An 11,627-nucleotide genomic window follows, 5' to 3' on the forward strand; every position below is an offset into this window, starting at 1 on the left:
GAGTTATACATCTACTTTTATATATATATATATATATATATATATGTATATAACAAATATACATATTTATATTTATTATGAAGCGCAATTATGCAAACTATAGCTATAACATACGAATATCATTTTTATATTTGATATAGGTGTTACTCTAGTTAAAATGGTTAGGAAAATTGTCCATCTAAGAAGAATTAATCTAAATAATAACCTATTTAAATGCTTAAATTTAAAATATCTAACATATAATCAATCAATATATAATTTATATATATTGCCGAAAATAAGTAAATAGTGAAGCATTGTACGTGTTTAAAAATGTCTTTCTAAAATAATTTTTCGACTCTCACAAAAAAAAAAAGACGTGATATATTACCAGAACCTACTTATAAAATTATAGGGATAAATTATTATTACACCGAAATATTATTGTGGTCATGGGTTATATATGGGTAAAAATTCCAAACATCAATACTGGGCCCAAAACTGGATAGTCCACGATTTTTTCCCCCAATTAAACACCGGCTCCAACTATACGCACCTTGACCCGCTCCATATCACGTTAGGGTTTTGAGAATTGGAGCACATTCTTGAAATTGCACTGCAGCTGCAGAACCCCTTTGTCCAGTTTCAGATTTTTGACAACCAAAAATGGGGAAAGCAAAGAAGGCTCCCAAATTTGCAGTGATGAAGAAAATGGTTACTCACAAAGCAATCAAGGAGTGAGTTATTGTGTTGATTCCCTCTTTCGCGCATCTATTATCGTATTTGGTTTTCTATTTTTTGAATTTTAATGATGTTTTAATTCCAGGCATAAAGAGGCAGTTTTGAACCCTAATAAGAAAGATTTAACTAAAGAGAAGCTCCCAAGAAACGTGTAAGTTTGTATTTTAGCTTCAATTTCTAATTTAAAGCAAAGGACTTTGTTGATTTTGAATATTGAGTTGCTGGTTATGTGTTTCAGGCCTTACGTTTCGTCTGCACTCTTCTTCAAGTACAACACTGCTTTGGGGCCGCCGTATCTTGTTTTAGTTGATACTAACTTTATTAATTTCTCTATTCAGAATAAAGTAAGTGGCTTCTTTTTAATTTTTGTAAATTAAAATAATTTGTTAATTATTTCACAGTTTTGGTGTCGTCTCCTCTATATATTATTCCACCCAGCATTAAGCCTTCAAGTTTTATATCTTGTTTGTACCATAATACGTGTTAGGAAAAATATAGGATTCTTAAAAAAATCTCGCATCAGAAACGTTTGAGTTGTTGAGAATTTTTGTGGATAAAGGGGTGTGACATCCATTATGCTTTAAACTTTCCGTGCTTGGCAGCTAGAAATTAACTGAGTATCATATAGCTTAAGATATATAACTATATAGGTGAGAGAAGTGCGTGCTTAGCTTTATGGTGCCCGGAATGATTAAGAACAACATATGTTTTCTTCTATCAGATTCATTGTTTTTCCCTTCCTTTATTTTCCAATAAGTAGAAAGTGGGTTCCTTTCTACAAAGAAGTCCGAAGACAGTGGTTGCTAGTGAACAATGTGGATTATATATGATTTTTGTTGGCTCTCTGGCTAATGATTTCTTTTACTTGATATGTTTTATATTTTTGATTTGTATGACTAAGTTGATCGATCTTGACTCTTCTGTTTCAGTTGGACCTGGAGAAAGGGATGATGGATTGCTTGTATGCCAAATGTAAGTTCTCACTAGGTGGTTTCTCACTTTCCCCATCCCCGCTTCTTTATCACAATCTTCCCTTGGTCGAATACATTTATGTTTAAAGTATTGAGGTACATAATAGTTGTGTCTCAAAACATTGTCAATATGAAATGAGATAACTGTTTCATGGTATGGTAGTTGTTGTTTTTTTGTTTTAATTTTGAAAATTCTTGATGCAAGTGATTGCCACTGTGATCTATCTGAATTCATCTCTGAAAATCCAAAGAAGAACTAGATTTGTATTTACAGAGAAGTCGCATTTTTCCGCTGAACATATTGTCCTTCCACAGGTACTCCTTGCATTACAGACTGTGTCATGGCTGAGCTTGAGAAGCTGGGTCAGAAATACCGTGTTGCTCTTAGGTACTTGTTTCAAGTTATATTTTGATTCTGTCACTAGTCAAACTGTATTAAACTAAGTGCTGTTTAGTTTTGTCCCTTTTTTCTCACACTTGGGAAGAGTGGATGATTAGCTAGAGCAACGGTTTTTGTAGAGAAACTACTTTCCCCGTATATATATTTAGTGATTCGAGGGTGTTGTTAATTAGTTTTTATGGTTATAATTTTGTTTAGTTTAATATCAACATAATAAAACAAACTATATTGTGTGCATCTAAGGCTTAATCATTTCTTAGTCCTTCCTCGAATGCGAAGGGCGAAGAAATAATAAAAACATTTTCACCTAAAAAGGGAAAAAGAAATATGCAAGCATTAGTAGAAGCTCTACCCCTTCACTTAGATAGTTATGAATTGACGAACTAGTAGATAAGCAGGAATCACTTCTGACCCCCACATGTTGAAAAAAGTAAAAGGCCCTGAGACCAAAATAGACAATTGACCTCAAGGAGATATAAGCTGATATGTGCTCTAAGGATAAATGCAGAACAGAAGACCTTGTTGTGGATGGCCTGTATGTTCTCTCTTTTTTTTTCTTCTTTTTTTTGGAACTATCCATATCATGAGTGCAAAGAATACTACCTTGCGGAGAATGCTCCAGATCAATAGCAGGACAGCTAGGAGCATTGCCTTAAAACTGTGTTTAGATTGAGCAAACTATGTTAACTAGTCATGTAGATGCTCTTTTCAGCTTCTAGTGATGATACCAGCATGGGTAACTTTGTGTAGTACTAATGGATTTAAGTTTCTGTAATGTTTCGGAAGTTCTCTGCAAAGAATAAATCTGTTTCATCATCATTTCATTTAGATTATAATGTGAACTCTCCTCCCTTTCAACAACAGTGAAATTGGTGGCAAGAACATGTCTTTTGGTTTTTGTCCCCATGATAATGGATGTTCTTATTCCCTTAAATTTTTCTTTGTTGTAAATAGAATTGCAAAAGATCCCCGATTCGAAAGGCTTCCCTGTACTCACAAAGGGACATATGCCGATGATTGTATTGTTGAGAGAGTTACACAGGTATGATCTTAATCCATTGTGCATAATGTTCTCTGAAGTTGTTAGTTGTGTAAACCAATTTGTAATCCTACTGCATGTATGGATGATTTCATTCCTCTACAGCACAAGTGCTATATTGTCGCAACATGTGATCGAGATTTGAAACGTAGAATACGCAAGGTATGACAGATTAGCTCATATCCTCCTTTTCGTACTCTTTTCCTCTCTTCTGCTGTTTAACTATTGTATTTTGTTCCTCATGTATAAAAAAAACTGACATTTAATGTTGAATGATCAGGTCCCTGGTGTACCAATCATGTACATCACTCAACACAAGTACTCTATTGAAAGGTTGCCTGAAGCAACGATTGGTGGAGGTAAGGCCTACTCATTGCATATATTGTCTCTTTCTTACAGCTGCAAAATATTTTACTCGGAATTTTCCAAGAATCTAAATTCGTAGCATTTATTGGGGTCGATAGGTTAGTTCCCCACCCCCACCCTGACATAATAAAAAGGGAACACACTTATCCTTTTCCAGTCAATTGATTCTCGATTTCTCATCTAATCTCTTCTTTCTTGTATTCTGTAGCTCCAAGATTTTGATGATATGGAAGCGCTACCAATGAATTACCAAGCGCTGGATGGTGGTTCCAATTGCCTACGTTTTGTCACTACGACAAGACTTCCATCTCTCTGCAGTGTTGGATGATAATAGCTGAAACATCATTATCAATTTTGTACCTTAGGAATTTCTGTATCCCAATGATATGAATCTTTTTCATTTTGCTGGTTTCTGATAGAAAAGAAAATCCGCATTTGGATCTACTTGCGGTCTCTGTGTATAATACTGTCGTGCTGAAGCGCATACCTTGCTATAGAACTATTATCAATGCTATTAGCTGTAATTCCTCAGCCACAATGTCTTACCGCGAATGAATACACAGTTTGAGCATTTATCCATTTCTTTGTTCAAAAATAGAATGTGATACTGGGGTTGAAATTTTAAGTTACGTTAACTTCATAGAGTAATTGAAAAGAGGGCCTTTGAGCAACTTTTGGCATTTAAATTTTCACTCTGTTGTTTAGAGTTCGATTTTTCATTTTGTAGTAATAAATTTAACTATGATATCTGCTAGGCCTAAAAATACACATCAAACCTATGATAATGCATTGAATTTAGACTTATCTCCTTTTTTTGTGCCGCATGTAAATAAATAGAGCATATAAATATTGAAATATCAACAACAAAAAATGGTACATGTATAGGCCATTATCTCAATATTAATATAGAGTACTAGGAATAAACTTCCATAATTATCCCAACACCATTATCATTTTCTAACTTTATCATCTTGGAGAAGTAATTCCCCTTCCTTGTTTCAATAATCCCCATATTTTTTATCCTTTTTTTTGTGTTGTTTGGGGGGTATTTAGATGAGGAGGAGGAAGAGGGGAAATCAAATCCATGATGATGTTTTTTTTGTAACAGAAATTGATAATGGTGAGAGATAATAGGAACATTATAAGGCCTGTTGTCTTCAAAATTGGCGTTGTTTTGGCTATATCTCTTGGTGGAATTATCTATACAATTTTCAGAACCAAAAGAATCAAACCCACCAAATCAAATTCATCCTCACCTTCATATGCAACAGGTTAATTTTTTTTTGTATTTTAATGTTTTTTTGATTTGAGTGTTTTTTTCTCTTTGCTTTTGATTTTGTGAGTTGAGTTTACAGGTGGTCAAAATGTTGAGCTCACAAATGATATTGATCATGCCTCCCCTGCAACTCTGTCACCTTCCTCCCGGAAATCAGTTTCTACCGCGTCAGAGAAACACGTAAGATTATACATTTGTTCTTTGATTCTTCAAGCATTTGTTGACAAAATGCTTTGGGTTAATATAGTTAGATTACTGGGAAGTTGTACTCGTCTAGTCGACCCTGCCCAGTCAATCTCATGTCATTGCTATTTGGTGCGCGAAACATCATGTATTGAACGAACAATTTATGTTTCAGGGAAATGCTCTTTCTCTATAGTTGGCATTGAACAATTTATGTTAGTAGTGAATTTTTTCCTGTAATATATATTTGGTTTTTGCAAGCTAATCTGTTTTTTCGTTTCTCTTGCAGGAGGACCTTTACATCTCTAAACACATAATTGATAATTCCATAGGTGTTCCATCTAGTAGTGGTATATTCAACGCGGAGAGAGATGGATTTTTCCTGCCAGAGTTCAATGAACTTGTCAAGGAACTTGCTTTATCTACCTCAAAGAGAGACATTGAAACAGTGATGCAGCATGAAGATTCACCCAGAGAATATAGAATTGTAGAAATTGTTAACCATGAGCAAGAGATTAAGAGTCTGAAAAACACTGTTAAAACTCTCAAAGAGAGGGAGAGGATTTTAGAGATCCAATTGCTCGAGTATTATGGTCTCAAGGAGCAAGAAACTGCTATCATGGAACTTCAAAATCAACTAAAAATAAACAATGTGGAGGCCAAGATTTTTGGTCTCAAGATTGAGTCACTGACCGAGGATAAGATGAGGTTAGAGGCAAAAGTGTCTGATTATGGAAAAGTTGTTTGTGAGCTCGAAGCTGCAAAAGTCAAGATAAAGCAACTAAAAAAGAAAGTGAGATCAGAAGCTGATCATAGTAAAGAACATATTTTAGCCCTTCAAGAAAAAGTTATGAAGTTGCATGATCAGGAAAAGAAGAATGTTGAAGCTGAATCGGATGTCCAGTTAAAGCTCCAAAGACTCAAGGATTTGGAGATTCAGACTGATGAGTTGAATAAGTCTAACCAAAGTTTAAGAAAAGAAAATTCAGATCTTGCTCATAGACTAGAATCTGTTCAGATCATTGCTTCTTCTGTCTTGGAGAACGAAGAAGTAATTCTTCTGTTCATGTTACGTTTCATTTTACGCTTTGTTTAGTGTTGTCTACTTATTGAACATTTCTTGTTTCAGACAGAAGCACTGAAGAAGGAAACTCTACAGCTGAAAAAGCAAAATGAGGATTTAGCAAAGGATGTTGAACGTCTTCAAGCAGATCGCTGCACTGATGCTGAGGAACTAGTCTATCTCCGATGGATAAATGCTTGTTTGCGGCATGAGCTGAGGAACTATCAGCCAGACACAGGTAAGACAATTGCAAGAGACCTCAGCAAAACATTAAGCCCTAAGTCAGAGGAGAAAGCCAAGCAACTAATTCTTGAATATGCGAATAAAGAAGAAAGTCAAGGGGAAAGGGAGGTTAATGTTAGTGATCTTGATTCCGAGTGGTCCTCCTCCCAAACATCCTTTCTTACAGACTCTGTTGAATTTGATGAAACTTCTACTGATAACTCATCACCCCGTAAAACTCAGTCTTCTAGCAAAAAGAAAGTGTTTAGTAAGCTTATGAGACTCCTAAGAGGAAAAGGCCGCCCACTTAGTCGGAGTTCTTCTATGGATATGGTGCACACTCTAGAAGATAATGTAGCAGGACATTCTAGTTATTCTCCAGGGTACATAGATTCCGGTGCTAATGGTCTCAACATCAGGTCAAGAACGTCATCGCAAGGTTCATCCAAACAATTTCTGGACCTACATTCTGTGTCTCAAGGTTCAAGGAGCGGCAAATTAGGAGAAAACAACAACTATCAGATGAATAGTAGGCAAAATAGTGATGGGGGTTCGTCGTCAGGTTCAAGAAGATTGGATTCACCTCAAGAGAACACAAGTAAAAATGAGCCTGAGAAAGCAGAATTGCTGAAGTATGCAAAAGCTTTAAAAGGGTCCCGTTCTAAAATGGGATTTGGCAGGAGATCATCATCTGTTAGTTCCTTCTAACATTTGTGTTTGCTCAAACTGTCACAGAGGTGGAATCATGATTTAAAAACTCACGAGTGCTGAATTCTAATCATTTTATGTTACTGAGTTTGTACATATTCATGAATTTTAAAGACAAATAACAACAGACTTTGACAAATAACGAATCAACTTATCTCCATGGTTCAGATCCGAAAAATATTACATAATCGAAAGATAATACTAACGTGCAGGCAAAACATCAAGGATATAAGAAATTTCTACATCACAACTACAAGCATCACAATGAATGTGGGGGGCATGTTCATCGTCCCTGTCAAGCCAGCCATTCCTGAGAATGTTTTTTTCATGTTGGATAGTGCAACAAGCGGGTCTTTTTCCCAAAATTAAAGGATTCTTCACCCAAATAGTTTTCAACATCTCTAATAAACTTTTTCGACATTGCCTTGTTATTTTTCTAGATGCCTCTGTTTTTTTCATGATCCCGATCAACTTCACCCCTTTTTGCTTATATTCACCCCCCAAAAAGACTCCTATTATGCCAATCACATACAATGCCCCAAAGTGGTCTCCGTTTGCTGCTTGCTTCAGAAATTCCATTGCAACTTCTGGCTTATCGTTTTTGAAAAAGTCCATCTGCAAATAAAAGAACAGTTAAATATCAGTCAGGCTGAATACATGGATAAGTTCATTTAGACACTCGAATTAATCATGTTCAAACTAAGCACCTAAACAAATGCAGATTTTTTTTTTCCCAAAAATTTTGAGTTGCATAGGAACAAAGTAAAGAGTAAAGTTTAAAATTAATTCTTACCACGCCTTTTCTGTATAAACATTCTGTGTTCCCACATTCTCTACATAGCTCCATGAAAGAAGCAACTTTCTTTTTCTTCTCTTGCGTCTGCTTTTTCCACCAAGGTTCAATCGGAAAGTCTACCAACGTTACCTTCTGATATACAAATCGTTCATTTGCGACTTCATTTAAAATCTTGCAACTAAAATATCAATCAATTGGTTAGGAAACAAAATTAAATTCTAAAATGCTAACCTGGTGAAGAGCGGGAAACAACATACATAATCCGTACATCGTTTGCACAGGGTACAAAATAAAATATATATTGAAACATTTTAAAAATATATTATAGTGTAGTAAAATAATTAAAATATTGACAGAGAAGTAATTCAGAGAACCATTAGAAAATTAACTAGCTGTATTCCTACTGATAAATATAATATATATACGTACCTTAATTTGATATTAATTAAACTTTTAAAGGAAGAAGAAGCAACTCTTCCAACAATTTCAGTAAGTATCTCGTTGGGAAGCAATAAAATGGGAGAAGAAGTATTTTCTTTTATGACTTTGTTATTATTTCTAACGGTCCTCTTCATATTTTTTCTTGAATGACGATTGATCAACATTTTTCTTGAAGAGATTTTTACAAACAATGAATGCAATTGAATTATATGTTGGGTTTTTATAAAGATTTGAATGAAAAATGAAGAGTTATGATTTTTCTGAAGACTTTTACGAAGGGTTATGTCTTTTCTAAAATATTGTGACTTTTTCAAAAGATTGTGATTTTTCTGATGAATTGCAACTTTTGTGAAGAGATATGTCTTTTCTGAAGAATTATGACTTTTCTAAAGAATAAATATTTCATTGTTGCGAGCTGATATGTTTTTCAGTTTCTTTTGCAGGAGGACAGAGATGGATTTTTCCAGCCAGAGTGTTATTGTCTCAAGGAGCAAGAAACTGTTATCATGGAACTTCAATATCAACTTAAAATTAACAATGTCGAGGCCAAGATTTTTGTACAGTATTCAACGAAATTTTGAAGATAATAACAATTTTGAAAAATAACAAAATATTACATATTCAAAAGATAATTACATGTAATTCTAATATCTAGGCAAAACACTAACAATATAAGAAATTTCTACATCACAACTACAAGCATGACAATGAAAATCGATTTGTTCATCGTCACTATCAAGAGGCCAGCCATTCTTGCGAGCGCGAGGCTGATGTTGAATAGTGCAACGAGTGGGCCTTTCTCCCAAAACTAAAGGATTCTTCACCCAAATATTTTTCAAGATCTCTTCTAAACTCTTTCGACATTCTCTAGTTACTTTTCTAAGTGTCTTGGTTTCTTTCATGTTACCAATCAACATTACCCCTTTTCGCTTGAATTCACCACCCAAAAACACTCCAATTATGCCAATCACGTACAATGCCCCAATGTGGCCACCTTTTGCTGCTTGCTTCAGCAATTCCACTGCAAAATCTGGTCTATTGTTTTTAAAAAAGTCCATCTAAAAGTAAAAAACATTTAAGTACATATTAGTATCAATTTGACACCTGAACACATACCAAGAAAATCAAAATTTGAGTCGTGAGTGTCTAATAGGAATAAAGTTACTAAGTATAAAGTTTAAAATTGATTATTACCACTCCTTTTCTGTATAGGGCTTCTGTATTCCCGCATTCTCTACATAGCTCCAGGAAAGAAGTAACTTTATTTATCTTCTCTTCCTTCTCCTTTTGCCACAAAGGTTCTATTGGAAAATCAACCAATGTCGCCTTCTGATATATGTATCGTTCATTTGAAATTTCATTAAGAACCTTGCAACTAAAATATCAATCGGTTAGGAAAAAACTAAAAATTGTTCATTTAAAAAATAAAATATTTATAAATATATATATATATATATACATACATACCTTAATTTGACATTGATAAAATTTTTGAAGGAAAAAGAAGCAACTCTTGCAACAATATCAGTAAGTAACTCATTGGGAAGAGATTCGATTGAAGAAGAAAAATTTTGTTCGATTAGTTTGTTATTATTACGTTTTCTTGCAATGCTCTTCATATTTTTTCTTGAATGACGATTGATCACCATTTTTCTTTGAACAATTAAACTTATGATAAATAATGAACGCAATTATGTTAAATATATAAGTTTTTTTACAGCTTAGTTTCTGTTTTTTTCAGGTTTCCTTCTTTAAATCGGATTTGGAAAATTTTTAGTTTGTTGATTTTATTTTTTCTTCTTATTTCAGGTGAAAGTAGGAAAGTGTGTTGGCGTTACTAAGAAAACTTTCCTTTTCTTATATGTACGTTGAGAGAGGTTCGTTTTTAGAAACTTTTATATAACTTTACTATTTTATTTAAATTTGTGTAATATTGGGCAGGGCAATGAATAAAAAATTGGCTGTTCTTTTAATTAGAATCAGAAATTTTAAATGTATCTTCTTCTTTTTTCGAGCTTCCACGTGGACGACGCTCCATTTAAATGTAGGGCAAATTAGTGTCACGGTATAATTATAGGGTTCAAATTAAACGTATAATGAAATTAAGGGCAAGCCATAGTACGGTAAAACTATCCTATCAATCATTTGATTTTTGTTAATAAATATGTCATATAAAAGTGAACGAAAAAAAGTAAATTTTTAATATAAAGAATAAGTAAAACCAAACGAAAGGGGATGTCATTTTGCATTTAATACAAAGAACAATTGAAAATACATCACACACACAACATGGTACATTCATTAAAAATAGAAATAAGTAACGACAACGACACAATACATCATTTTCATCTTCAACATTTAAACAAATAAATGAGAATCGAAAGGTGAGAAATCGAACCTCACCAACTAAGCAAAAGTTTAAATCACCAATCAACTCAGTTATTAAAATTCACGTATTTTGCTATCCAAGTAGGTAGATCCCTTGCATAATAAGCGTATCGGCTAGAACTTTGTTTGCAGCTTCAGATAGATGAATTCCATCCCAAAACACATACTCTGTTGCATTGCTGCAAGTCCCTGATAACTTTGGGTTGCAAAATAGTGATGTTGTTTCAACTTTACCTGTCCCACAGCACCCTCGATTCGCTACCACGAATCCTAATAATCACCAAATGATTATGTCAATAACAAAGTCGTACACAGGATTTTGTATAAGCAGTGGTTGGATAGTAGATTTTATATGGAAAATTACCGTGGTCTGATGGAGAATTGATGAGTTCATACATGGGCTGGAAAACGTCAAAGATAGCAATCTTAAGGCCAGGAAGTTGCTTTCTCAATTGTGCTGCAGTTGAATTCATCTTTTTGTTGAATTGTTTGGCATCTCTATTGATCTTTGAGATACAACCACTCTTATGAAATCCAAACATTGTTTTCGCAGCTGGAAGACACCCCAATGGTGGCAATGAAGTCACCCCAATTCTTCGTGCTCCTTGCCCATACAAATCCTGTTTATTTACATAATAAATGTTTAACTAACTTCTGATTCATCGAAGTTTAAATCGGTTGTATCATGTTGAGTGAGTTGTGTCTTGTGTTGGGCTTTGTGGAGGCTTGTGAGCCGGCCCGACCCATTACTGAAACCCTAGGTTAACCATTTGGCTTTCCTATAAATATGATCCTTGTATTTGTAATTCTACAGCAGCACAAGTGAAATAAAAATCCTCCTGTTACAGTCGTGGAGTAGGGAAACCGAACCACGTTAAATTCTTGTGTGTCCCGTTTGTGTTCCGTTTCTTTTTTCTCTAGATTATTTGTGTGTGTTGTGTGTTTAATTCCCAACAATTGGTATCAGAGCGAGGTTTCAACAACATTGTAACACAAACTGTGAGAAATTGTCACCTAGGGTTCTTGTGTGAAGAACTGTGTGCAGGGAGGAGTG

General features: G+C 34.4%; 5 protein-coding genes across 5 annotated transcripts in view; 2 read left to right on the plus strand and 3 right to left on the minus strand.

The window, feature by feature from the left end:
- The first annotated feature begins 501 nt into the window (after window positions 1-501).
- On the plus strand, window positions 502-4,075 carry LOC107012458 (rRNA-processing protein FCF1 homolog). The gene is made up of 9 exons (XM_015212311.2): window positions 502-716; window positions 806-871; window positions 959-1,064; window positions 1,650-1,692; window positions 2,007-2,079; window positions 3,046-3,133; window positions 3,236-3,292; window positions 3,411-3,489; window positions 3,705-4,075. The coding sequence occupies exons 1-9, from the start codon at window positions 646-648 to the stop codon at window positions 3,716-3,718; spliced, it is 597 nt and encodes a 198-aa protein (XP_015067797.1). The 5' UTR covers window positions 502-645; the 3' UTR covers window positions 3,719-4,075.
- A 283-nt stretch (window positions 4,076-4,358) lies between these two features.
- Window positions 4,359-7,087, plus strand: LOC107013859 (protein CHUP1, chloroplastic). The gene is made up of 4 exons (XM_015213741.2): window positions 4,359-4,767; window positions 4,852-4,952; window positions 5,245-6,006; window positions 6,085-7,087. The coding sequence occupies exons 1-4, from the start codon at window positions 4,614-4,616 to the stop codon at window positions 6,946-6,948; spliced, it is 1,881 nt and encodes a 626-aa protein (XP_015069227.1). The 5' UTR covers window positions 4,359-4,613; the 3' UTR covers window positions 6,949-7,087.
- Window positions 7,079-8,358, minus strand: LOC114076563. The gene is made up of 3 exons (XM_027915895.1): window positions 8,174-8,358; window positions 7,742-7,922; window positions 7,079-7,563 (listed from the first exon to the last, which is right to left on the minus strand). The coding sequence occupies exons 1-3, from the start codon at window positions 8,347-8,349 to the stop codon at window positions 7,150-7,152; spliced, it is 771 nt and encodes a 256-aa protein (XP_027771696.1). The 5' UTR covers window positions 8,350-8,358; the 3' UTR covers window positions 7,079-7,149.
- A 471-nt stretch (window positions 8,359-8,829) lies between these two features.
- Window positions 8,830-9,834, minus strand: LOC114076462 (putative F-box protein At1g67623). The gene is made up of 3 exons (XM_027915506.1): window positions 9,653-9,834; window positions 9,380-9,560; window positions 8,830-9,243 (listed from the first exon to the last, which is right to left on the minus strand). The coding sequence occupies exons 1-3, from the start codon at window positions 9,832-9,834 to the stop codon at window positions 8,830-8,832; spliced, it is 777 nt and encodes a 258-aa protein (XP_027771307.1).
- A 567-nt stretch (window positions 9,835-10,401) lies between these two features.
- Window positions 10,402-11,627, minus strand: part of LOC107012664 (GDSL esterase/lipase APG-like) — a 5,151-nt gene continuing 3,925 nt past the window's right edge. Inside the window, exons 4-5 of the mRNA XM_015212568.2 lie at window positions 10,938-11,193; window positions 10,402-10,843 (exon numbers count right to left, since the gene is read on the minus strand). Coding sequence (XP_015068054.1) covers window positions 10,647-10,843; window positions 10,938-11,193 — 453 coding nt within the window. The 3' untranslated portion in view covers window positions 10,402-10,646. The remainder of the gene's footprint in view (window positions 10,844-10,937; window positions 11,194-11,627) is intronic.

This window comes from Solanum pennellii, chromosome 3 (genome assembly GCF_001406875.1).
Source record: "Solanum pennellii chromosome 3, SPENNV200".
Taxonomy (NCBI): domain Eukaryota; kingdom Viridiplantae; phylum Streptophyta; class Magnoliopsida; order Solanales; family Solanaceae; genus Solanum; species Solanum pennellii.